The sequence below is a fragment of the Nomascus leucogenys genome, chromosome 25, assembly GCF_006542625.1.
Source record: "Nomascus leucogenys isolate Asia chromosome 25, Asia_NLE_v1, whole genome shotgun sequence".
In the NCBI taxonomy this organism is placed as follows: Eukaryota; Metazoa; Chordata; class Mammalia; order Primates; family Hylobatidae; genus Nomascus; species Nomascus leucogenys.
In genome coordinates, this window is record NC_044405.1 from 21,549,225 (window position 1) to 21,575,875 (window position 26,651).

Genomic DNA, 26,651 nt, shown 5'->3' on the forward strand with positions numbered 1-26,651 from the left:
GAGGGGTTTTTTGAGTGCCAGCCTGGAGTCAGATGCTCAAATAGGCACTGGGGCTGTGACAGCAAACAGAGCGGACCTAGTAATTGCAGGCGGCATGGCCCAAGCATTAGGTCTGTTCTCCTGGGTTGAGTGTTTTTTTTTTTTTTCTTTTCTTTCTTTTTTTTTTTTTTTTTTTGAGACAGAGTCTCACTCTGTTGCCCAGTCTGGAGTGCAGTGAAGCCCTCTCGGCTCACTGCAACCTCCGCCTCCCGGCTTCAAGCAATTCTCCTGCCTCAGCCTCCCCAGTAGCTGGGATTACAGGCACCTGCCATCATGCCTGGCTAATTTTTGTATTTTTAGTAGAGACAGGGTTTCACCATCTTGTCCAGGCTGGTCTCAAACTCCTGACCTCAGGTGAGCCACCGTGCCCAGCCGAACTGTTTTTTTGGTTTTTTTCGAGGGGACTCTGGCTTCCTTCTCACAACATCTCCACAAGGTCGAGGCTCCTTCCCCTGTCTTTTAGCTGAGCACAGGCATGCGCAGATGTTAAACTTGTCCTAGGTCCTGCAGCTAGAAAGCATCACAACCAGGATCTGGACACGGGAGGGCCAACTCTGGCAAGCTCGGTGAACCAACACATTCCACCGGGTTGGTTTTTCTGTCATTGTTTTCTGTGGTCTTTGCAGATAGGAAGCATGTGAGAAACTGAATCCTTTCAGGTAATGAGTCAGATCCTTCGTGGGGTGATATCCCTTAGGGGGAATGTGCCTCTGCTGTTTTACTGGTAGATGCTGTCACCCAGCCTGCAGATTGTGTGCACTGCGGACAGGGAAAGGGCCGCAGTCAGCTGCAGGGACACCACCGAGCAGACATGGGCCTGGCCTTGGTCAGCATCTGGAAAAACAAGCCCTGATCCACTGGTGACGCTGCTTTTCTTAAAGGATGCGTGAGAAGGTGCTGACTTTGTATCGTGGGAGACCTAGATAAAGATAAGAGGCGAACAAATGCCCGGCCTCAGCACAAGGGCCCCTGGGAGCGGGAGTCAGCACATGCAGGTGCTGTGGGCAGACTGAAAGGAAACACCACTCCAGGCTGATGGAATTTGCAGGGTCGTGGGAGGCCCCAGGCAGATTTGCCCCTAGTATTTCTAAAGGCAGATGTCACTTGGCACATTTTTGGCTGTGCTCAGGTTGGTGGCATCTAATTGCTTAAGTCTTTGATCAGTCTCCTCAGCATATGCTTGTTTTTGATACACGAATGGCTCCTTCCACCTTTCTGTGAAGTGGCTGACCTGCCCATCCCTCTTATGGTGGAACCTCCCTTCCGTGAGCACCTAGGCATCCGTGGCGCGGCCAGGGTGGAGATGAGTCTCTGCCCCGCCACGCACGACTGCTTAGACACTTTCCATTGGCCAAGACACTGCGCTGCCTAGTGACATTGGTTTTAGCAAATCCAGGATCAGTGTGACAGCCAGCAGGTGGACACACACAGCAGAGTGAGAGATGGCAGCAGCTCCCGGCGATGAGGAAGGTGGGGCTTCCCCAGCCAGGCGAATCCGCTGTGGTTCTTCATGCAGCATTCACAGAGCAGTGTGCAGTGGGACTCGGGAAGACGGGGCGAGCCCTTGAACCCTATCCTCTCTCATCAACAGAACGGATGCTCTGCTCCTGAGACTGTCGCTGGTGGTTGGCAAAGAGGTGTTTTACACCGCCCTCTGGGGGAGCATCCTGGCCAGCCCGTCCATCCGCCTCCCTGCCTCAGTCTTCGTGGTGGGCCACATCAACAGGGATGCCCCCGTCCGGGAGCAGAAGTACATGCTGGGGAACAATCACCAACTCACGGTGGGTGCTGTGTTCCTCATGGGGCATGGGGAGGAGGTGACACGTGGGCACAGCATCCTCATGGGCAGGTTGTCACTGAAGCTGCAAAGGGACATCCAGGAAAGGGAGGTGCACCAAGCTTGAGTCTGGGTAACGAACGGCTGAGCAAGGCGAGAAGGAGGCCTTGTGCAGTTGAGGCTGGTGGTGGCTTTTTTTACATATGCATTAAGTTTTTTTTTTTTTTGAGATGGAGTCTCGCTCTGTCGCCCAGGCTGGGGTGCAGTGGCACAACCTCGACTCACTGCAACCCTCGCCTCCCGGGTTCGAGCAATTCTCCTCTCTCAGCCTCCCGAGTAGCTGGGATTACAGGCACCCACCACCACGCCCGGCTAATTTTTGTGTTTTTAGTAGAGATGGGGTTTCACCATGTTGGCCAGGATGGTCTCGAACTGCCTGCCTGGCAGGTGATCCACCCACTGCAGCCTCCCAAAGTGGCATTAAGATTCATACATTCAAATAAGTGTTCACACCCTCAGAGGTCCCTTCTGGAGGCCCCCGGCTTTGCAGAAATGTGCTTAGCTGCACACGGCGCTCAGATGGCCTCTGCACTCAGGGGGTCTGCTGCATTGGCAGGTCTTTGTTTCCTTCCTCTGGCCTGTGTCACGGGGGCCACTGCCCACTCCTACATGGAAACCCTCTCCTCCCTTGGCGTCCTACCCCTGCTCTCCTGTCTCCGTTGGCTGCTGTCAAACCTGAATTATTGGTGTTCCCCAGGTATCCATCTCCAGGCCCTTCAGGGGAAGCTCTCTTCCCTGGTAACGACATCCCTTCTCGTGCCATTAGAAATGGTAACCTCCCAGATCTTTGTCTCTTTTCCCCAAACCTGCCTCTTGTGCTTTTATGGCTTGCTGTCTTTCGCCACCTGGTGGTGTTGCCACACTTTGATCTTAAAGTGTTCAGATTGAATTCGCAGGCGAGATCCGCAGCTGAGTGTGAATTACCCTCTGATTCCATTTCTCCTTGCAAAATGGGGGTTGTAGACCTGCCTCACAGGATCTCTCTGAGGACAAGGTGGAAAAATGGATGAAAAGCGCCTCATGCAATGATCAGGACACGGGAGATCCTGATGAACGTGTCCCTTTCCTGCCCCGTCAGTATCCCCTTTGTCTCTTTCTCTCCATCGTCTCAGCTTTGCTCTGGCTCCTTGTCTCTTACTCTTGGATCTGACTGGTTTTTCCCCCATCCCAAATCTGCTAAGAGATTTGGGATGGGGAGAAAGCCTAGCTTTGCTCATATGTATCCTGTGCTTTAAAAATGTCTGACTTCCCAGCTGGGTGTGGTGACTCATGCCTGTAATCTCAGCACTTTGGGAGCCTGAGGCAGGTGAATCACTTGAGGTCAGGAGGTCAAAAGCAGCCGGGCCAACATGGTGAAACCCCACGTTTATTAAAAATACAAAAATTAGCCTGGGCGCAGTGGCTCATGCCTGTAATCTCAGCACTTTGGGAGTCCGAGGCGGGTGGATTACCTGAGGCCAGGAGTTCAAGACCACCCTGGCCAACATGGTGAAACCCCGTCTCTACTAAAAATACAAAAATGAGCTGGGTGTGGTGATGGGCGCCTGTAATCCCAGCTACTCAGGAGGCTGAGACAAAGGAATCGCTTGAACCTGGGAGGCGGAGGTTGCAGTGAGCTGAGATTGCACCACTGCACTCCAGCCTGGGTGTCAAAGCGAGACTCTGTCTGAAAAACAAACAAAAATTAGCAGAGCATGGTGGCGGGCGCCTATAATCCCAGCTACTCAGGTGTCTGAGACACGAGAATCGCTTGAACGCAGGAGGCAGAGGTTGCAGTGAGTCAAGATCATACCACTGCAGTCCAGCCTGAGTGACAGAGCAAGATCCTGTCTCAAAGAAAAAAATATATATATATCTGACTTCCCATTGCCAACAGCTATAGTCCAAGCTCAAGAGCATTCTAACCATCTGCTCCCAGCCACAGCACCTCACTCTTCCCTGCAGGCCCTGTGCTCCCACACGACTGCCACGGGGCCTGGCCTCACAGTGCCTTTGCTCCTGGCCATTCCCTTCTGTCCCACTGGCCGTCCATTCCTGCCCTTCTTCGCGGTCTCAGTGTAGCTCCTTCCTGTCCTTCAAGCCCAGCTTTCCCGTGGAGCATCAGTGTTCTCTGCAGTTGAAAGAGTTCTCTTCTAAATTCTGAGCATTTGTCTGTGGCTCTAATTTCTTATGCATCTCTAGTCTACCTATCTGTATTAGAAAAGACACTCAAAATGTCTACTGAATTGATCAGGAATTATTTTCCCGTGTGTCTTCAGAGCTTTAGTTTAAGGTTCCTGTTGGATCCTTTCTTGTAGAATTTGAGATCATAGAACCCAGCCATCTGGTCCAAACCCCTCCGGCTCTCACATGGAACAGTGAGGTCTGCAGCTGAATGTCTTCTCCGATGTCACACAGCCTGTGGCTTCGAGAGCTAGAACCCATGCCCTCCTGACCTGTGGCTACTGGTTCTCTTCTGAGTGATATAACACAGGAGGTTCAAGATTCCTGGGAAAGGTTACTTTCATTTTTATGACCATAAAGAGTAGCCTGAAAATGCTAATGCCATTTGATCGTTTACAGGTGAAATCTTTATGTGCCTCCCTGTTGGACTCAAATGTTCTTGTGCAAAGAAATAATCTGGAAATCGTTCTGTTTTTCTTCCCATTTTATACCTGTCTGGTAAGTCATTTGTACTCTTCTGGTAAGTCACTGGTGTTTCCCAAGGGGTGGGATATAGATCTCAAGCCGTTTTGTCGTACAAGGACAGCTCAGCCACTCATGGGCGTTATTTGCTGGTAGCCAGTGAAAAGTCCTTGTTCATTTTTGCAAGGATAGCATTTTCATTGCACCTATTGAATAGCTTCTTTCCATGGGTAATGTGTAAGGAACCAGCCCTTTTTGAGATAGAGCTTTGTAGACCAGCAAGGAAGGGCTGCGTGTCAAAAAGTCAGCAATCTACCCTATTGTTCCCTTGCAGTAAATTTCTCTGTTCTTCTAATAGGATTCCAATGAGAGAGCCATCCCCCTCCTCAGATCTGACATCGTGCACATTCTCTCAGCTGCCACCCAGACCCTACTGAGAAGGGACATGTCCCTGAACAGAAGACTGTATGCGTGGTTACTAGGTACTGAGCAGTATGCACCCTTTTAAAGTCAAAGTTAATGTGAAACCTTTTAGTGCTGACTTCTGGAATAAGATTTGGTCTTGGTGATGTATCTCTGAATCATGGAGTATGGAAAGATACCACAATGACTAAATATGGCACTGGTCAGTTGAGGTCTGCTGCCTACAGATAGCTTGGTTATTTTGCAGTTTCTTTTTAAAAAAGGGGAAGTAATAAGTGGGATTTTTAAAATGCCAACTGAATTCCATTTAAGAGCTTGAAATACCACCAAAAAATGGTAGCGAAACCTTATTCAAGTAGAAGCCTATCGCTATGGAGAAGTTTCATGGGATGAGGGTGTATTGTGGAGAAAACTTACAAATATTGTGGAAGATGTGTAAATAAAGGAGGAGGTTTTGTGTAAGTGGAAATGTTTTGGTAGACATTTGGATAACTTTGGAGATCACGAGAGCCCCTGGGCCATGTTTCTGTGTGTCAGAGTGTGTGGACTGCCTATAAATTTGTTGGCAAAGGGCCCTTGACTGTTGGTTGGAAGGCCTCCCAGGGACAGAGTCTAGGAAATTGCAACTTTAAAGATAACATGTTCATGAATTTTCTAAAGTCCCATATTCGCGTACCTAAGAAAACGTGGTATGCAAAATGATTGTGACAGGACTTTACAGCTCTGATTAACTCTCAACATTTAGATCTTTTTTTTCCTTTTTGAGATGGAGTTTCACTCCGTCGCCCAGGCTGGAGTGCGGTGGTGCAATCTCAGCTCACTACAACCTCTGCCTCCCAAGTTCGAGTGGTTCTCCTGCCTCAGCCTCCCAAGTAGCTGGGATTACAGGCACCCACCACCCCGGCTGGGTAATTTTTGTATTTTTAGTAGAGATGGGGTTTCACCCTGTTGCCCAGGCTGATCTTGGACTCCTGACCTCAGGTGATCTGCCCACCTCTGCCTCCCAAAGTGCTGGAATTACATGCCACCGCACTCAGCCTAGCATTCAGATCTTATCAAAGATCTGTACCAAAAATCTTACCAAAGTCAAGAAGTCCTCTTCAGTCCTTCCTGCTCTTCTCCCTAGTTATAAAACTTTAAAAAGTCATTGCATGGAAGCTTACTAAGGATTTTAAGAAGACTATTTGTAGGCCCTTTAAGGATTTGTATGTAAAGGATGATTTTGTTAAAGGCACAGCTCTGCTCCTATGGGACTTGATATGCTGTGTGGAAGACACTGGGCCTGACCACAGCGCCAGCTCTGACTCACTTAGTTGCGGTCCCAGGAGCCCCATATTCTTTGCCCATACCATGAGGATGCACTTCCTTGCCCTGAGAACCTTGCAGACTTATCCAGGGCTCCAGCTGATGGGAGCATGTGCATGAGAATACCTTGATCTCACATAATGCTGGACAAAAAAACACTGGTTTTAAAAAGTGATCCTCAGCCAGGCATGGTGGCTCATGCCTGTAATCCCAGCACTTTGGGAGGCCGAGGCAGGTGGATCACCTGAGGTCAGGAGTTCAAGACCAGCCTGGCCAACATGCTGAAACCCCTTCTCTACTAAAAAATACAAGTGATTCTTCTGCCTCAGCCTCCGAAGTAGCTGGGATTACAGGTGTGTGCCACCACGCCCGGCTAATTTTTTTGTATTTTTAGTAGAGATGGGGTTTCATCATGTTGGCCACGCTGGTTTCGAACTCCTGACCTCAGGTGATCCACCTGCCTTGGCCTCCCAAAGTGCTGGGATTACAGGCGTGAGCCACCGCGCCCGGCCAACAGGGTGAATTCTCAGAACAAACTAAATTGATACCTATTAAGATGGAATTCTGCCTGTCTGATCATTAGCCACACCACTGTCAGAAGAAGAAAATCTGACGTGGTCTTTCTGGATCTGATTTTGGTTTTCCGTCAGAGGAATGATATTTTTAAAAATATTGGAGCATGAGACTTTTGCACGATATGATGTCCTTTAAAAGCAAAGCTCTCTTTACAGCTCGGCGCTTGTTTTTTTATAGGCTCAGACATTAAAGGAAATACCGTTGTGCCAGAATCTGAAATCTCAAATTCTTATGAAGACCAGTCGTCTTATTTTTTTGAAAAATACTCCAAGGATCTTTTAGTTGAGGTAAAGGAGCATTTCTGGAAAGTTCAGGGCATCCTTGGTGACGATTCTCCAGTGGATTTCTTTGGGAGGCTTCTACGTAGGCAGTGAGCACGTTCCTTGGCCCCTGGTTTGGGGAACTGCAGGGTATTTGTTGCATGCTGGGTGACTGGTTTTCCTTCTGTCCCAGAGTATTTAACAATTAGAATAGCCAGTAGTGTTGTTACACTTTATGATATACGATATTCTAATATTTGGCTTTTTTTAAATAAATAGGGTTTGGCTGAGATATTGCATCAGAAGTTCATAGATGCTGACGTGGAGGAACGCCATCATGCATACCTGAAGCCTTTTCGTGTCCTCATCAGTCTGCTTGACAAGCCAGAAATAGGTAATGTTAGAAATACTGCTACCATCCTATGCTGAATACAGATTACCTGTTTTCAGGGAAATACAACATGGTGAGATACAACCAAAGCGTTACTTTGAATATAATTTAATCTTTGGAATTTCACAACTTTGAAGTCATGTTACATGGTTCAGTGATCATATCTGTGGTCACTTAAAAGTTTTGCATGGCTGGGCGCAGTGGCTCATGCCTCTAATCCTAGCACTTTGGGAGGTACAGGAAGGAAGATCACTCAAGCTCATGGATTTGAAACCAGCCTGGGTAATATGGCTGAAAAGCCATGTTGAAAAACCCCATCTCTATAAAAAAATACAAAAACATTAGCCAGGCGTGGTGGTGCTTCCCTGTAGTCCCAGCTACCAAGTGGCTGAGGTGGGAAGACCACCTGAGCCCAGGGGGTCAAGGCTGCAGTGAGCTGCGATTGCACCACGGCACTCCAGCCTGGGTGACAGAGTGAGACCCAGTCTGAAAAAAAAGTTTTGCACAATAATTTGAACATTTTTGTTAGGAAAATACCTTTGAGCTCCTGTAGTGTGTACAGAACACGTGGTATTTCCTTTTTAAGACTGTTTTTTCAATGTCATACATAAAATGAGCTCTGGTTTGATTTTCAATTAAGTAGGGGACCCCCTCCATGTTTTTGCCCTGGGATCCTGGGCAAGCCACTTCTTTTCACTGACATTTTCACTGTAAAATGAAGGGGGTTGAACTAGACTCTGGTCACCAAAGGCTCCCTTCTTAGATACTATGGTCCTATGAACATAGGTTGAGAAAAGTGACCTTCTCTCACTATTTATTTATTTATGAATGAATGAATTAACGAATGAAAGAATGGCAGAGTCTCGCTCTGTTGCCCAAGCTGGAGTGCAGTGGCACAATCTCGGCTCACTAAAACCTCTGTCTCCTGGGTTCAAGCAATTCTCCTGCCTTGGCTTCCCCAGTAGCTGGGATTACAGGCATGTGCCACCACGCCTGGCTAATTTTTGTATTTTCAGTAGAGACAGGATTTCATCATCTTGGCCAAGCTGGTCTCGAACTCCTGACCTCAAGTGATCCGCCCGCCTCGGCCTCCTGAAGTGCTGGGATCACAGGTGTGAGCCACCACGCCCAGCCCTCTCTCTCACTTTAAAAAGAATTTGCGGCCAGGCGTGGTGGCTCACGCCTGTGATCCCAGCACTTTGGGAGGCCGAGGCAGGTGGATCACGAGGTCAGGAGTTCGAGACCAGCCTGGCCAAGATGGTGAAACCCCATCTCTACTAAAAATACAAAAATTAGCTGGGCATGGTGGCACGTGCCTGTAGTCCCAGCCACTCGGGAGGCTGAGGCAAGAGAATCGCTTGAACCAGGGAGATGGAGGTTGCAGTGAGCCGAGATTGCGCCACTGCACTCCAGCCTCGTGGCAGAGCAAGACTCCATCACAAAAAGAAAAGAAATTTGCGACCAGTTGTGGTGGCTCATGCCTGTAATCCCAGCACTTTGGGAAGCTGAGGCAGGTGGATCACCTGATGTCAGGAGTTCAAGACCAGCCTGGCCAACATAGTGAAACCCCATTCCTACTAAAAACACAAAAATTAGCCAGGCATGACAGTGCACACCTGTAATCCCAGCTACTCGGGAGGCTGAGGCAGGAGAGTTGCTTGAACCCAGGAGGTGGAGGTTGCAGTGAGCTGAGATTGCACCATTGCACTCCAGCCTAGGCAACAGAGTGAGACTCCATCTCAAAAAAAAAGAAATTTGCTACCATATCAGCTCACTTTAAGGTCTACATCTGCATATGTGAGCCCTACACCAGGGAAAAGATCCCCATCTCTTCCATTGGATTACAAGCCTAAGAATGTCATTTCAGTGCTCCAGGTGTACCTGCCTCCTGGTAGCTGTTTGCAGAGAACAAGAGAGCTGAGGGCTGGCCGGGCGCCGTGGCTCACGCCTGTAATCCCAGCACTTTGGAAGGCTAAGTTGGGCCTCACTTGAGGTGAGGAGTTTGAGACCAGCCTAGCCAATATGGTGAAACGCATCTCTACTAAATATACAAAAATTATCCAGGCATGGTGGTGCACACTTGTAATCCCAGCTACTCAGGAGGCTGAGGCACGAGAATCGCTTGAATCTGGGAGGCAGAGGTTGCAGTGAGCAGAGTTCACACCACTACACTCCAGCCTGAGTGGCAGAGCAAGACTCCATCTCAAAAAAAAAAAAAAAAAAAGAGAGCTGAGGGCATTAGTGAAGTGGCCTCTCTCTGGCCTTGGGATGGAGGCCCTTCACTTATCCATTCAAAAGCACAGAGCATCTGCTGTGTGGCAGAAATGGTACCAGCTCTAGGGGGACAAAAGGGGAACAGCTTCTCGTGAAGTTAGAGGGAAGGGGAGACTCCGTGTTCCTGGAGTGTTTTCACTGTTCATTAATAATAACCACGGCTGACATTTTTTGAGCAATTATTTTGTGCCAAGTGATTTGCATACACCCTTTTATATCTGTCTGCACTCACACCTCCGTCCCTCCAACAACCCCAAGGTAGGTGCTCCCACTATGCCCATTTTACAGATGGAAAGACTAAAGTTGGGTGGGAGTAGGTCATTTGCCCAGGGCCAGTCAGGAGCCTAAGCTCGGTTTGTCAGCGCTCCCTGATGCTTACTTGATTGCACTCAGAGAAGCCCTACCCGAGATGTTTGCTTCTGTCACCAGGTGAACTTTATTCCAAGAGTTGTGCAGCTCTCGTCGTTCTTAACCAAAGTCCAAGTATGAAGCGTTTGTTCTTCCAGGCTCTGCCCCTGATGTGCTGCCTCAAGGTGTCTGCACTTGTTCAGATTCCTCTTCCCATCTCCAAGCTCCCACCTCAAACCAAATAGATTTTCCTGCTAGTGTAAAGTAACTGCAGTTCTGAAAAATCATGATTTAGTTCAAAAAGTGGAACAGTTATATAAATGTATTGGGAGCTTGCTGTGTAACTTCAGGGAAGTATTAAAAGAAGAAAATATAACTTAGCATTCTGGAGATGTGTGTTTTATGTCAAAGCCATGCACCTTGGTGAGCCAAGTAAATGTTGCTGCTAACTTGGGCTCCAGGTCATATTTTCTGGAAGCAAATGAATATCACACTCCTGCCCAATCATAACAGTCACTTAATTTACTCTTTATAATTTTTTAGCTGTCTGCAAGAAATACACTCAGGAGGCAAAGGAGGTGATTATACAGAACTAGAAGGCACAGGACGGCCATTCAGTCCTGTCCATACTTTTTGTGTCTGGGCTTTAGCCATACCTAATTTCCTCCCCGTCAATCAAGGCAAGAAAATTTTCTTCATTTTTGTAACAAGCATTTAGCTTTCTTATGCTGTAGATAAAATACACAGGAAGCCAAGGCCAGGTGCAGTGGCTCACACCTGTAATCCCAGCACTTTGGGAGGCGGAGGCAGGCAGATCACCTGAGGTCAGGAGTTCGAGACCAACATGGCAAAACCCCACCTCTACTAAAAATATAAAAATTAGCTAGGCGTGGTGGCACACACCTATAATCCCAGCTACTTGGGTGGCTAAGGCGGGAGAATTGCTTGAACCCGGGAGGCGGAGGTTGCAGTGAGCTGAAATCACGCCACTGCACTCCAGCCTGGGCAACAGAGCAAGACTCTGTCTCCAAAAAAATAATAAATTCTATCTTAAAAAAAAAATAAACAGGAAACTTAGCATGAAAATAGTTCTCTCAGAGGCACATCTTTTGGTTTTGTGAAAAGAAAGTGTAAAAGATTGGATTAATCTGCTTTTTTTTTTTTTTTTTTGAGGCAGAGTCTCGCTCTGTCGCCCAGGGTGGAGTGCAGTGGTGCAATCTCGGCTCACTGCAAGCTCCGCCTCCTGGGTTCACGCCATTCTCCTGCCTCAGCCTCTCTGAGTAGCTGGGACTACAGGCGCCCACCACCACGCCGGGCTAATTTTTTTGTATTTTTAGTAGAGACGGGGTTTCACTGTGGTCTCGATCTACTGACCTCGTGATCCGCCCGCCTCGGCCTCCCAAAGTGCTGGGATTACAAGCATGAGCCACCGTGCCCGGCCTAATCTGCTTTTTTGCCAGTGTTGACAGAGCTTTCACTTTCTCTGAATTGATTGTATGTTTCTCCCTCTGTATACATGGGTAAGAAGTCAGGACCTCAGCTGCCTGAGGGTTGCGTTTTGCAGAGCAGAAATGCCCTGCCCATCCCCTGCCTGATTGCAGTGAAGCTTCTCTAACGTGCAGCTGGTCCAGTTCTTTTGTGCCATCTTTCTCAGCATTTCAGGATGGCCATCATTTCTTTCGTGTTGCTCCAGCTCATGACTAAAGGAATTGAAGAAGTTGCCCTGCTCTCTGGATATGTCTGTTGAGTAATGTCCCTGGCCAGCAGTTTATGCACACTTAACACACGTAGTCTGCGCTCTGCCTCCACGTAGCAGAATCTGCCTTGGGCAAGTTACTTAAGCTCTCTGTGCTTCCGTCTCCTTATGTGTAATCAGCAGTACAGGATCTGTCCGCATGGGTGTTACGAGGGTTTAATACGTTAATAGATGTAAAATGCTTAGAAGGGTGTCTGGCACACAGGAAGTTCTACAAAAATGTTGGCTATATTCATGAATGTTGTTTCCCCAGCTAAAGTTGTCACCACTAAAGTTAAGTTTCTATATATTTTAGACTATATAAAATGTCTGTATGCACAGGTTTACTGTATATATGTCTTATGTGTGTGTATATATATATATATATGTCACTTACTGATTTAAGGGGGATTGTTCATCTGTCTCTGACCATCTTCCTTCTAATTGCAGGGCCTCAAGTGGTTGGGAATTTGTTTCTCGAAGTCATCAGGGCCTTTTATTCTTACTGCAGAGATGCCCTTGGCTCTGATCTTAAACTTAGCTACACCCAGAGTGGAAATTCGCTGATAAGGTATGGGTTTGGCCTTGAACGTCACGCATCTCTCTCCCTCCCTGGTACTATGATTTTTTTTTTCCTCTCTTGCTTACTATAAATTGTGAAGTGGTAGAGAAAGTGGAGATGCAGCAGGTGAGACCACTGGGTTAAAATAATCAATGCGTTGAAGTCAGTCCATGGGAATTGACTGTTCCCTAATGAGTACTGTGAAGAGTTTAAAGGGAGTTTGATGTAGTTTCCCCAGCCTGGGATGGACAGGTATTTATTGATTTTTTCATCAAGTATGAAGTGTATTTTTGATCAAGTATGAAACAATGAAATGTATGTATTGATCAAGTATGAAACTTGTTTAACAAAGGCAGCTTGATCTAGTATACCCAAGTGGTGAGTTACAGGGCGGAGAGAACAGGGAAAATGGAGGGGAGGGCACCTGGCAAGTGGAAAGGGGATGTGAGTCTTCAGGACAGGAGTCCAGGGGGTGTTGGGGAGACTGGGGGAGACCCAGGCAGGGCACTGGAGAGCACAGGCTCCATTGCCCCAGAGGCAGAGTGAGTGGTGTTTGGAAGACAGCAGGCACATCGGCCTCACGTGCGCAGTTACACACAAACCCTGTTTTGTTTGTTTAGTTTTTTCCTTGTAAGGGGATACAACCTTTTCCTTTTTGCTTTACTCTTAATGTAATTTCCTTCTGCCTGAACTAGCATTGGGTACATTGAAAATTTAAATCAATTTTAATATTTTTCTGGTTTGTTAGTTGTAAGCGTACCAAGAGTTCTTAGTGTTTGCTTTTTTCTCCCAGCATGAAAGCGGTTTATTGTTTTTCTGTGTATGGAAGTAATACATGCTCATTGTCGAATTTACTGATATTTGAAAGATCAAGAAAAAAGGTGTCACCTGTAATCCTAGCACTCTTCAGAGAAAACCATAAAACATTTTTACTTCTTTCTAGATTTCTACTACGTACATAAATACATAGATGCCTGTCTTTTATTTTAAAGGTAGAATTACACCAGTTATGTAGTTGCTTGGGGTTTTCTTTTTGTTTTCTTGTTGTTGGTTTGTTTGTTTGGTTTTGAGACAGGGTTGCCCAGGCTGGAGTGCAGTGGCTCACTGCAGCCTCAGTCTCCTGGGCTCAAGTGATCCTCACGCCTCAGCCCCTTAAGTAGCTGGGACTACAGACATGCACCACCATGCCCAGCTAATTTTTGTTTTTTTGTTTTTTGTTTTTTTGTAGAGATAGAGTTTCACCATGTTGCCCAGGCTGGTCTCAAACTCCTGAGCTCAAGCAATCCACCCACCTCAGCTTTTCAAAGTGCTAGGATTATAGGTGTGAGCCGCCATGCCTGGCACTCTCTGGAGTGTCACTCTCTAGCATGACAAGGCTAGAGCACAGTGGCACCATCAAAGGTCACCGCAGCCTTGAACTCCTGGGATCAAGTGATCCTCACACCTCAGCTTCCCAAGTAGCTAAGACTATAGGCACACACAACCACACCTGACTAATTTTTAGTTTTTCTGTAGAGACAAGGTCTTGCTATGTTGCACAGGCTGGTCTTGAATTCCTGGCCTCAAGCAGTCCTCCTGCCTCAGCCTCCCAAACTGCTGGGATTACAGGTGTGAGCCACTGTGCCTGGCCACTGCTTTTTTTTTAAATGCAAGTTGTGAGTAGCTCTACACTGTTCTCCTATGGGATTAATTGCCTTAGATTTTTTGTTAAGGATTTATCATTTATTTAAGGCCAAGTGCAGTGGCTCACGCCTGTAATTTCAGCACTTGGGGAGGCCGAGGGAGGCCGAGGCAGGCAGATCTCTTGAGGTCAGGAGTTCAAGACCAGTCTGGGCAACATGACAAAACCTGGTCTCTACAAAAAAATACAAAGATTAGCTGGGCGTGGTGGCCCATGCCTGTAGTCCCAGCTACTTGGGAGGCTGAGGCACAAGAATCGCTTGAACCCAGGAGGTGGAGGCTGCAGTGAGCCGAGATCACACCACTGCACTCCAGCCTGGGCAACAGAGCGACACTTCATCTCAAAAAATAAAATAATAAATCCTGACTGATTGACCAATTTCTTATTGATTGACTTTTAGACAGTTTCTGCTTTTTCAGTTTTGTTTGTTTGTTTGTTTGTTTGCTTTTGAGACGGAGTCTTGCTCTGTTGCCCAGACTGGTGTGCAGTGATGCAGTCTCGGCTCACTGCAACCTCCACCTCCCAGGTTCAAGTGATTCTCCTGCCTCAGCCTCCTGAGTAGCTGGGATTACAGGCACCTGCCACCACGCCTGGCTAATTTTTTGTATTTTTAGTAGAGATGGGGTTTCACCATGTTGGCCAGGCTGGTCGCGAACTCCTGACCTCATGATCCGCCTGCCTCAGCCTCCCAAAGCACTGGGATTACAGGCGTCAGCCACCATGCATGGCCTGTTTGTTTTTGAGACAGAGTCTCGCTCTATCACCCAGGCTGGAGTGCACTGGCGCCATCTTGGCTCACTGCAACCACCACCTCCTGGGCTCAAGCAATTCTCCTGCCTCAGCCTCCCGAATAGCTGGGATTACAGATGCCCACTACTATATCTGGCTAATTTTTATGTTTTTAACAGAGACAGAGTTTTGCCATGTTTTCCAGGCTGGTCTCAAACTCCTGACCTCAAGTGATCCACCTGCCTTGGCCTCCCAAAGTGCTGGGGTTACAGGTGTGAACTACCACACCTGGCCTTTTTCAGTGTTTGTTAATGGCCTTTTAGTGGTACGCTTCTGCACACATCTATGTACCTGTGCAAGGATTTTGGTAGGATAAATTTCTTGAATAAATTTCCTGAGCCATAGAAGATAAACATTTAAGGCTGGGCACTGTGGCTCATGCCTGTAATTCCAGCACTTTGGAAGGCTGAGGCAGGTAGATCACTTGAGGTCAGGAGTTCGAGACCAGCCTGCCCAACATGGTGAAACCCTGTCTCTACTAAAAATACAAAACTTAGCTGGACGTGGTGGTGCATGTCTGTAATCCATCCCAGCTACTCGGGAGGCTGAGGCAGGAGAATTGCTTGAACCTGGGAGGCAGAGATTGCAGTGAGCCGAGATCATGCCACTGCACTCCAGCCTAGGAAACAGTGAGACTCTGTCTCAAAAAAAAAAAAAAAGAAAGATAAACATTTAAAATCTTGACTAAATTTCCATGCTGAATATCCATGTACCATGTTATTCCACCAATAGAGTTTGGACTAAAACTGATTTTCTGTATAAATTCTTTTTACAGTAGCTCTGAAATTATTGTTTTTTTATTTTTTATTTTTTTTTTGAGACAGAGTCTTACTCTGTCACCCAGGCTGGAGTGCAGTGGCGCAATCTCAGCTCACTGCAACCTCCGCCTCCCAGGCTCAAGCGATTCTGCCACCTCAGCCTCCTGAGTACCTGGGATTGCAGGTATCCACCATCATGCCCTGCTAATTTTTGTATTTTTGTAGAGACAGGGTTTCACCATGTTGGCCAAGCTGGTCCACTCACCTTAGCCTCCCAAAGTGCTGTGATTACAGGCGTGAGCCACCGCACCCAGCTCTGAAATTTATTTTTAAGAGACTGTATCAATATAAATATTGTTTACAATGGCATTATGCAAACACATAAGAACAGTAATATTTTCATTTTTATCAGGGTGTGTCAGCTTCTCTAGAAATAAGTTGCAGATGGTGAAATTACAGTTTTTTGGACACTTTCTGTAATTCAGGATTTTTTTACAGACATATTTATTCATGTCCTCCCCTTTTACAGTGCAATCAAAGAAAACAGAAATGCCTCTGAGATTGTCAAAACAGTAAATTTGCTGATCACTTCTCTAAGCACAGACTTTCTCTGGGATTATATGACGAGGTGTTTTGAGGAATGCTTTAGGTAAGTATGCAGTTCAAGAATGCAGAATATTTAGGAAGCATGAGAGGGTTTAATGATTTTGTAGCTGCTTAGAATATCAGATTATATATAAGTAGCTGAAGCTGAGTAGTCTTTTCTGAGTTTTAAAATTCAACTAAAACAAGATTGGAAAGAATTCACTTAAGATTCTAGCAGAATAAAAACATCTCCAATAAGAAGGTTCACATAATCTTTGCCATGTAATTCTGAAGCTGCTTTAAAAGTCTAACTTTAGAAAATCCTCAGTGCATTTTCTGGTTACATTCATCAAATCAGCTTTCCTCTCCTGGCTGCCTGATCTATTGAAAGCAGCTTAGTTTTGTGGCTTTGTGACTGGATAGAGTGTTTCTGAAATTCTTACTGAAATGAATGTATAACTGGTCAGATAAAAGCATTAATGTTTTAAGCTACTATAATCAGCTTTACCATCTCTTTTAACCGGGTGAATTGCACCATCTCTAAATTGTTTGCAGTGGCATACCCCGGGAATACCGAGCTTTCCTGGAGAGCCCTTTCCCATGCCATTTTCTTTACGGGAGGAATAAGGTCATGTCTCAAACCCTGTTTTGTCCTATGAGGCATGCTGTAAAACTTATTTCTTGTTCATCTCCACTGTAATGCTCTTGGCTGTCTCAGTCTTACTTCTCAGCTGCTACCACTACACTTTTCTGCCCAAATAAGCTCACAACCCTGGGAAAAATAAGTTAATTGCAATTGGATCCACAGGCAACAGCAAGGCCATATTGTATTGAGGTTAGAGTATGCTTTTGTCAGCCTGGTTGTTATGTTATTTTTTATTTTATGACGGAGTCTCTCTCTATCACCCAGACTGGAGTTCACTGGCACGATCCCAGCTCACTGCAACCTCTGCCTCCCAGGTTCAAGGGATCCTCCCATCCCAGCCTCCCAAATAGCTGGGACTACAGGCTCAGCCTCCCAAGTAGCTGCAACTACAGGTGCACGCCACCACACCCAGCTAATTTTTGTATTTTTAGTAGAGACAGGGTTTCACCATGTTGGCCAGGCTGGTCCCAAACTCCTGACCCCAAGTGATCCACCCGCCTTGGCCTCCCAAAGTGCTGGGATTACAGGCATGAGCCACCACATCCGGCCATCCTGGTTATTTAAAAAAATAAAATAAAATGTTTCTACCCAGAAAGAGCTGACTCTCCACCTTCGCAACATTTTGTCCTCTTTTCATCCCAGAGTTAATCACTGTCTTGAGATTAATGTCTGTCTTCAGTAGAACGTGGCTTTGCTGTTGCCTGTGGATCCTATTACAGTTAATTTATTCATCCCAGGGTTATGAGATGAAAAGCAACAGATACTTTTTAACTTACCCATTTATCTAGTAGCCTGTTTATTTTAAAAGAAGTCTTGAATTTCAGTATGAGATAAGCAACTAACAATAGTTGATTGGTGGTGTTACACTTCTCTACAGAAGCTGAAACGTTCTAAGCAACTCAGGTGCTGATAAACTCCTGGTATTACTTGGAGAGGAGTAGTCCCAGGCCACTCCTACAGCAGGGTGAACAGCCATGTAGACTGATGTTCTCCAGCCCAGCCTCGTTCCTTTGGATCGTGCCTTTGGGCTTGGACTGGGGACCTGGGATTACATCTGTCAATGGTACTCCGGGTCTCCTGGGAGACACCTGAATTGGTAGAGTTCAAGTCAGAGGGAACCTGTTTGGACACCAACAGATTCAAGACACTTATTGACACTTCTACATGTTAGATACTTTTAGTCACCAAAATTTAGTTATGAGAACTACAAAAGCTGTCTTCCATTATGTTTGAAGTAGAATAACATTACTGGAAATTGTAAGAAATGCTTGGACTTACTGCAGGAAGAAGAATTGTTTTTTTTGTTTGTTTGTTTGTTTTTGAGACTGAGTCTTGCTCTGTCACCCAGGCTGGAGTGCAGTGGTGCGATCTTGGCTCACTACAACCTCTGCCTCCCGGGTTCAAGCAATTCTCGTGCCTCAGCCTCCCAAGTAGCTAGGACTATAGGCGTGGGCCACCACACCTGGCTAATTTTTTTGTACTTTAGTAGAGATGGGGTTTCACCATGTTGCCCAGGCTGGTCTCAGACTCCTGAGCTCAGACAATCCACCCATCTCGGCCTCCCAAAGTGCTAAGATTACAAGGCGTAAGCCTCCATGCCTAGCCGAAGAATGGATTTTTCTTTGCTGTGATTTATAGACCAGTGAAGCAGCGTTACAGCGTGAGGAACAGCGTCAGCCCTCCCCCAACGGTCTCGGAGCTCTGCACCCTCCTGGTCTTCCTGCTGGATGTCATTCCCTTGGTGAGTGCTGGGGAAGAGACAGCTCAATGCCTGCTATTATTTACATTCTTACTGGTGGTGATGGCCTGCTTTATCAACCTCACATTACTGAAAATGTTTTACATAAATATGCAACACTGTTTTGATGTTTGTTTTGGCATAACAGATATAGCTGGATGTAATCTCTTGTATTTTTAATGTCTTATTTAAAAGGGGCTATAACTTTTGGGTCAGTTGTAAGTGGGCAAAGCTGAAGTTAGGTCAACCAGCTGATGAACTGGGTATCATTCCTGTACTACAGTTACTTTAGGGAAAGAGTCAATACATTTCCTAGTTAAAATTGTGTGTTGGCTAATTTTCTCAAAGGAAACTAATTTCCTTAATATAGAAACATGTGCCAATTTTATTTTCTATTAGAAAGTATAAAGCCACTTGCGAGGAGAGGAATAACATCCTTGATTTGTCTAGATCAGATTGAAATAGTAGCCTAGCTCTGTGGTATGTGCTCGTAATTCCCTGCTACTCAGGAGGCTGAGATTGGAGGATTGCTTGAGCCCAGGAACTTGAGACCAGCCTGGACAGCATAGCATGATCCAGTCTCAAACAAAAACAATAGAAATGTTCTTTTCTTTTCTCTCTCTTTTTTTTTTTTTTTTTCTGTGACAGAGTTTTGCTCTTATTGTCCAGGCTGGAGTACAATGGCGTGATCTCGGCTCACTGCAGCTTCCGCCTCTGGGGTTCAAGTGATTCTCCTGCCTCGGCCTCCCAGGTAGCTGGGATTATAGGCACCCGCCACTGCGCCCAGCTAATTTTTTGTATTTTTAGTAGAGACAGGGTTTCACCATATTGGCCAAGCTGGTCTCGAACTCTTGACCTCAGGCGATCCACCAGCCTCGGCCTCCCAAAGTGCCAGGATTACAGATGTGAGCCACCATGCCCATCCTCTTTTCTCTTTTTTGAGATAGAGCCTCACTGTCACCCAGGCTGGAGTGCAGTGGCATGATCTCAGCTCACTGTAGCCTCATCCTCCCAGGCTCAAGCAGTCCTCCCACCTCAGCCTCCCAAGTGTCTGAGACCACAGGCATGTGCCACCACATCTGGATAATTTTAGTATTTTTTGTAGAGATGGGGTCTTACTGTGTTGCCCAGGCTGGTCTCGAACTCCTTGAGCTCAAGCAATCTCCCCGCGTCAGCCTCCCAAGGTGCTGGCTGGGATTATAGGCATGAGCCACTGCGCCTAGTCTTCTTTTGTTTTCTGATTTGAAAATTAATGTGGTATGGTGGCTCACGCCTGTAATCCCAGCACTTTGGGAGGCCGAGGCAGGCAGATCACGAGGTCAGGAGATCGAGACCACCCTGGCTAACGCGGTGAAACCCCGTCTCTACTAAAAAAAAATACAAAAAGTTAGCCGGGCATGGTGGCAGGCGCCTGTAGTCCCAGCTACTCAGGAGGCTGAGGCAGGCAAGTGGTATGAACCCAGAAGGCAGACCTTGCAGTGAGCCGAGATCGCGCCACTGCACTCCAGCCTGGGCGACAGAGCGAGACTCCATCTCAAATAAATAAATAAATAAATAAATAAAATAAAAAAGAAAATTAATGTGGGCCAGGGACAGTGGCTCACGCCTGTAATCCCAGCATTTTGGGAGTCCGAGGTGGGCGGATCACAAAGTCAGGAGATCGAGACCATCTTGGCTAACGTGGTGAAACCCCGTCTCTACTAAACATACAAAAAATTAGCCGGGCGTGGTGACGGGCACCTGTAGTCCAAGCTACTTGGGAGGCTGAGGCAGGAGAATGGCATGAACCCGGGAGGCGGAGCTTGCAGTGAGCCGAGATCGTGCCACTGCACTCCAGCCTGGGCTAGAGAGCAAGACTCTGTCTCAAAAAAAAAAAAGAAATAAAATTAGTGTGAAATTTATGCCCTAAAAAATTGAATTAGATGCCATTTTGAGATGCATTGTTTTTCTGATTGTGAACCAACAATGTGGGGTTAACCTATGTGTTTATTTCACAGGAACTTTACTCTGAGGTGCAAACCCAGTATCTCCCTCAGGTGCTTGGCTGCCTGGTGCAGCCTCTTGCTGAGGACATGGAGGCCTTAAGTTTACCTGAACTCACGCATGCCTTGAAGACGTGTTTCAAGGTGCTCAGCAAAGTCCAGATGCCGCCTTCCTACCTCGACACGGAGTCCACCAGCGGAACCTCGGTGTGTACCCTGAGGGGCAGAAATGGTCCTGGGGGCTAAAAGCAGCTTATGCCTTCCTGGGAGTAGAAAATCTTTAGGGTTGGTTAGGATAGGAATAAAGACGAGAAGATACCCAGGTGATATGTCAAATATGCTTGTAAAACCCTCACTTTAAAAGGTTTTAGCACCTGGCATGGTGCAATGGCTCACACCTGTAATACCAACACTTTCGGAGGCTGGGGCAGGAGGATTGCTTGAGCCCAGGAGTTTGAGACCAGCCTGGGCAACATAGCAAGACCTCATCTCTCTATAAAATAAAAATTAGGCCAGGTGCAGTGGCCCACACCTATGTAATCCCAGCACTTTGGCAAGTCGAGGCAGGTGGATCTCCTGAAGACAGGAATTCAAGACCAGCCTGACCAACATGGCAAAACCCCATCTGTATTAAAAATACAAAAATTAGCCAGGCATGGTGGTGCATGCCTGTAGTCCCAGTTACTTGGGAGGCTGAGGCTGGAGAATCTCTTGAACCTGGGAGGCGGAGGTTGCAGTGAGCCATCACACCACTGTACTTCAGTCTGGGCGACAGAGCGAGACTCCGTTTCAAAAAAAATAAAATTAAATTAAAATTAGGCATGGTGGTGTTCACCTGTAGTTCCATCTACTCAGGAGGTTGAGGTGGGAGGATCACTTGAGCCCAAGAAGTTGAGGCTGCAGTGAGCCATGATTGCATGGCTGCACTGCAGCCTGAGTGAGAGCAAGACCCTGTCTCTACAAAAAAAATTTTTTAAGTTTTAGCACCCTTTGTTTCACCCACTCTCATGATACTTGCCTGCTCTGTAACTGCAGTTAATGGTTAGATATAGTTAAGAACTATGTAACTACAGTTAATGGGCTAGTTATAACTAGCCTTGCAGACTGTTTTATGTGTGTGTTTGTAGCATGTGATTTTGGTTATTTTGAATATAAGCGAGATGAGGATGAGGTACTGGATTAGTTTACTGGGGCTGCCATAATAAAATACCACAGACTGGGTGGTTTCAACAACAGACATTTGTTTTCTCATGGTTCTGAAGGCCAGGGCCTGACAGCAAGGTGTCAGCAAGGTTGGCACCCCCTGAGTGCACTGGGGAAAAAGAGTCTGTCTCATGCCTGCCCCGAGCTTCTGGTGGTTTGCTGGCGATATTCAGCATTCCTCGGCTTGTCGAAGCATCAGCCCAGTCTCAGCCTTTATGTTCACTTGGCCGTCAACCTGTAGGCATGTCTGTCTCTGTGTCCAGATCTCCCCTATTTATAAGGACACCAGTCCTACTGGATTTGGGCCCACCCTAATGATCTCATCTTAATTGGATCATCTGCAAAGACTCTATTTTCAAATTAAGGTCACATTCACGGGTACTGGGAGTTAGGACATCAACATATTTTTGGGGACACAGTTCAACCCATAACATACCCTATTCTCTGACTTGCTTTCCCTTTTTTTTTTTTTTTTGAGACAGAGTCTCTCTCTGTCACCCAGACTGGAGTGCAATAGCGTGATTTTGGCTCACTGCAACCTCCACCTCATGGGTTCAAGCGATTCTCCTGCCTCAGCCTCCCAAGTAGCTGAGATTACAGGCACCCACCACCAAGCCTGGCTAATTTTTTGTATTTTTAATAGAGACGGGGTTTCACCATGTTGGCCATGCTGGTCTCGAACTCCTGACCTCAGGTGATCCACCCACCTCAGCCTCCCAAAGTGCTGGGATTACAGGCATGAGCCACCATACCTGGCCTTATTTTATTTCTTCATACCTTTATTTTACCCTCAGCTCAGTTTCCTCATTCATATTTGTTAATTTGTCAGAAACAGTTCTCGCTCAGTTGTCCAGAGAATTGTGGCTGGTGATCCGCCCACCTTGGCCTCCCTAAGTCCTGGGATTACAGGCTTGAGCTGCTGCACCCGGCAGAAACAATTTTTAAACAACTTTTTTGAATTCTAAAGGGGTTATATATTTAGACAAAAACACAAGAGAAATAGGCCCAAAAGTCAGCCTCCCCAGAGAGCATGTGGGTGCACCAGCCTCCTCTTTGCCACCCACCCCTCTCCTTCCCCTGCTTTGGGTGCCTCCTAAATTTCATTATACACTTAACACAGGGATTCTGTAATCTAGAGAGTGATTATTTTGAAAAACAGAATTGAAATACATTCATGATTTCAACTGATACTTGAATAGCTTGGTGTTAAGAGATGCACAATTCACATCTTTTTATTTTTTACAGAGTCCAGTAAAAGGTGAAAACAGCAAAATAATTTTGGAAACAAAGGCAGTGATTCCCAGTGATGAAGATGCTTCGTTTCCCCCTCTGAAGTCTGAGGACAGTGGGATCGGGCTCAGTGCCTCGTCACCGGAGCTCTCTGAGCACTTGAGGGTTCCTCGAGTTTCTCTGGAAAGGGACGACATTTGGAAGAAGGGCGGGAGCATGCAGAGGACGTTTCTTTGCATCCAAGAGCTAATCGCCAACTTTGCCAGCAAGAACATTTTTGGAGTACAGCTGACAGCGTCAGGAGAAGAAAGCAAGTCCGAGGAGCCTGCAGGGAAGAGGGACAGGGATGGGACGCAGAGCCTGGCGGCCAGTGATTCCAGCAGGAAGAACTCTTGGGAGCCCAAGCCCATCACCGTACCTCAGTTCAAGCAAATGCTTTCAGACTTGTTCATGGCAAGAGGGTCTCCATTCAAGATGAAAAGTTCGGAGTCACCGTCATCTTCGCCCAGCAGCCCTGCCAGGAAAAATGGGGGAGAATGGGATGTTGAGCAGGTGGTCATTGAGCTGGGGGGTTCCAGGGAGGAATGCAGGGAGGCCTTTGCCGCTGCCTGCCACCTGCTGCTGGACTGTGCCACCTTCCCTGTCTACCTGTCCGAGGAAGAGACCGAGCAGCTCTGTGCAACACTCTTCCAGCTGCCAGGTGAGAGGCAGTCCTGCCGAAGTCCCTCTTCGGGAATCACACGATGAGGCGATTGATGCGGGTGGAATATCCCCTATCCACAAAGCTAGGGACCAAAAGTATTTTGGATTTCGGACTTTTTTCAGATTTTTTGAATATTTGCCTTACACTTACTGGTTCAGCATTCCTAATCCAGAAATCCAAAATCCAAGATGCTCCAGTGAGTATTTCCTTTGAGCATCATGTCAGTGCTAATAAGGTTTCAGATTTTGGATTTGAGATTTTCAGATTAGAGATTCTCAACCTGTATTTAAAGACTAGCTCACATCGTGTCAGCCAAGAAGGCGCTATTGGCCTCATTTGTTCCCTTCCTCATTTGTAATTAGTACATTTTTGACTTGTGTCTCACAACATGGCAAAGTGGTAAGGGTGGGGTCTATGTTTTTAAGCCTTGGGTGTCCAGCACAGCCCATCAGAAGACCTAAAACATGAGTGGCGTTCAGGGATAATAAACAGACTATTTCATGATACCTGTTGATAAAGTTTTTTTTTTTTTTTTTTTTTTGAGACAGGGTCTGGCTTTGTTGCCCAGGCTGGAGTATGGTGGCACCAACTCAGCTCACTGCAACCTCCGCCTCCTGGGTTCAAGTGATTCTCCTGCCTCAGCTTCCCCAGTAGCTGGGACTACAGGCACGTGCCACTATGCCCAACTAATTTTTTTTTTTTTTGAGACAGCATCTTGCTCTGTCGCCAGGCTGGAGTGCAGTGGCGCAATCTTGGCTCACTACAGCCTCCTCCTCCTGGGTTCAAGTGATTCTCCTACCTCAGCCTCCGAAGCATCTAGGATTACAGGCACATGCTACCACGCCCAGCTAATTTTTGTATTTTTAGTAGAGAGAGGGTTTCACCATGTTGGCCTGGATGGTCTCGATCTCTTGACCTCGTGATCCACCTGCCTAGGCCTTCCAAAGTGTTGGGATTACAGGCGTGAGCCACCGCACCTGGCTCCCTAATTTTCATATTTTTAGTAGAGATGAGGTTTCACCATGTTGGCCAGGCTGGTCTCAAACTTCTGGCCTCATATTATCTGCCCGCCTCGGCCTCCCAAAGTGCTGGGATTACAGGCATGAGCCACCGTGCCTGGCCGATATTTATATATTGGTTTGCTAGGGCTCCTCTAACAAAGTACCATAAACTGAGAAATTTGTCTCATAGTTCTGGAAGCCAGAAGTCCAAGATCAAGGTGTCAGCCGAGCCATGCTCCTCTTCTGAGACCCCAGATGAAATACTTTTTGGCCTCTTCAGCTTCTGGTGCTGGCCGGCAACCCTTGGAGGGCTCCTCAGCTTGCAGCTGCATCAGTCCTGTCTCTGCCTTTGTCTTCGCAGGGTGTCCTCTGTATGTCGTGTCTTCCCTTGACATGTCCCTCTTATAAGGACACCAGTCATATTGGATTAGGGCCCACCCTAACGACCTCATCTTAATTTGATTACCTCTGTAAAGACCTTATTTCCAAATAAGTCTCACCAGCAGGAGGTTAGCACACTGCTGTGCAGGTGCATTTCTCAGGTAACTTCCCAGATCTAGGGTGCTGTAGAATCTGCAGACTGGGGACGCATTCTCACGTGGTTCTGCTTGTTTCTGCCTCTCCGGCTGGCTTCCTTTCAGGAGCCGGTGATTCCAGTTTTCCATCTTGGCTGAAGTCCCTCATGACCATTTGCTGCTGTGTGACTGACTGCTACCTCCAGGACGTGGCCATTTCCACTCTGCTGGAAGTGATAAACCATTCCCAGTCCCTGGCACTTGTCATTGAAGACAAGATGAAACGCTATAAGAGCTCTGGACACAACCCTTTTTTTGGCAAGCTGCAGATGGTGACGGTTCCTCCCATTGCTCCCGGGATATTGAAAGTCATTGCAGAGAAAACAGATTTCTATCAGGTATTTCCCACTGGGAACACTCTTCTTAGGGCCTCCTTCTCCCCCCAAGCAGAACTCAGAACCGTATTGCTGGGGATGGGGGCAGTGGCCCACTTCTCTGAGAGTAATATTCTGTAGGGCACTGGGCAGAGGCAGTAGCCATTGTTCTTCCTCTCCCAGCATGTAACTTTCACCCTCCAGGAAAGCTACAGTGAGAACAACTGGGGCCCCAGTATTCTGGGCCTGCCATGACTGAGTGGAATCCCTGCCTGGGAGTGGGGTCTGGATGGAGGCAGGGAGCCCATAACTCCTCCACTGCACTCACCTGGATTTAGCCTCTGCCACATCCAGCAGAGGGGTGGGAAGGTGACGTGCTGGTGGCCTGCCCCTCCCAGGAGGTGCAAAAGCCCTTGACTGGGAGCTGGGGAAAGACAGCACCCTTTTTCTTGGCCACACGCACTGAGTGGATAGTGACATTTCCATGGAGCTGAGCTGGGGAAGGAAGGAGATGATGAGCAGGTCATGGCTCAAGTGCCATGACTCTTGCTGCTTTGACCAAAATGTCGTAGATTTTCTGGAATAAATGTTTCTTTATTTCCTGAATGTCCTTTGGATAATTTCCAGACTCTAAATGGTTGGTTGGTGTTGGTTTTAAAATAATTTTCACCAGTTATGGTTGCATTGCTGAGGAGAGGGTCCGTCTGTGGAACTCCTCACACCTCTCAGCTTTGGTTCCATGTGGGACACCATCTACGGTGTCAGGTCCTGGGGGAGCTTTTACTTAATTGCTCATTGACTTTTTTTTTTCGAGACAGAGTCCCGCTCTGTCGCCCAGGCTGGAGTGCAGTGGCGCGATCTCAGCTGACTGCAACCTCTGCCTCCCGTGTTCAACCAATTCTCCTGCCTCAGCCTCCCGAGTAGCTGGGACTATAGGCACCTGCCACCACACCTGGCTAATTTTTGTATTTTTAGTAGAGATGGGGTTTCACCACGTTGGCCAGGCTGGTCTCAAACTCCTGACTTCAGGAGTTTGGGAGGCCCGCCCCAGCCTCCCAAAGTGGCGAGATT

General features: G+C 47.1%; 1 protein-coding gene across 3 annotated transcripts in view; it reads left to right on the forward strand.

Annotated features, from left to right (window-relative positions):
• The window catches only part of DOP1B (DOP1 leucine zipper like protein B), a 131,648-nt gene that overhangs the window by 48,304 nt on the left and 56,693 nt on the right, over window positions 1–26,651 (forward strand). For all 3 annotated transcript variants that reach the window (XR_004028584.1, XM_030806173.1, XM_030806174.1), the window contains exons 5-15: window positions 1,631–1,820; window positions 4,439–4,537; window positions 4,860–4,983; window positions 6,983–7,092; window positions 7,345–7,459; window positions 12,264–12,384; window positions 16,133–16,252; window positions 18,473–18,575; window positions 20,570–20,761; window positions 23,003–23,687; window positions 25,333–25,604. Coding sequence is in view for 2 of the 3 variants with exons in the window: in XM_030806173.1 (XP_030662033.1) it covers window positions 1,631–1,820; window positions 4,439–4,537; window positions 4,860–4,983; window positions 6,983–7,092; window positions 7,345–7,459; window positions 12,264–12,384; window positions 16,133–16,252; window positions 18,473–18,575; window positions 20,570–20,761; window positions 23,003–23,687; window positions 25,333–25,604 (2,131 nt within the window). In the remaining variant the exon portion in view is untranslated. The remainder of the gene's footprint in view (window positions 1–1,630; window positions 1,821–4,438; window positions 4,538–4,859; window positions 4,984–6,982; window positions 7,093–7,344; window positions 7,460–12,263; window positions 12,385–16,132; window positions 16,253–18,472; window positions 18,576–20,569; window positions 20,762–23,002; window positions 23,688–25,332; window positions 25,605–26,651) is intronic.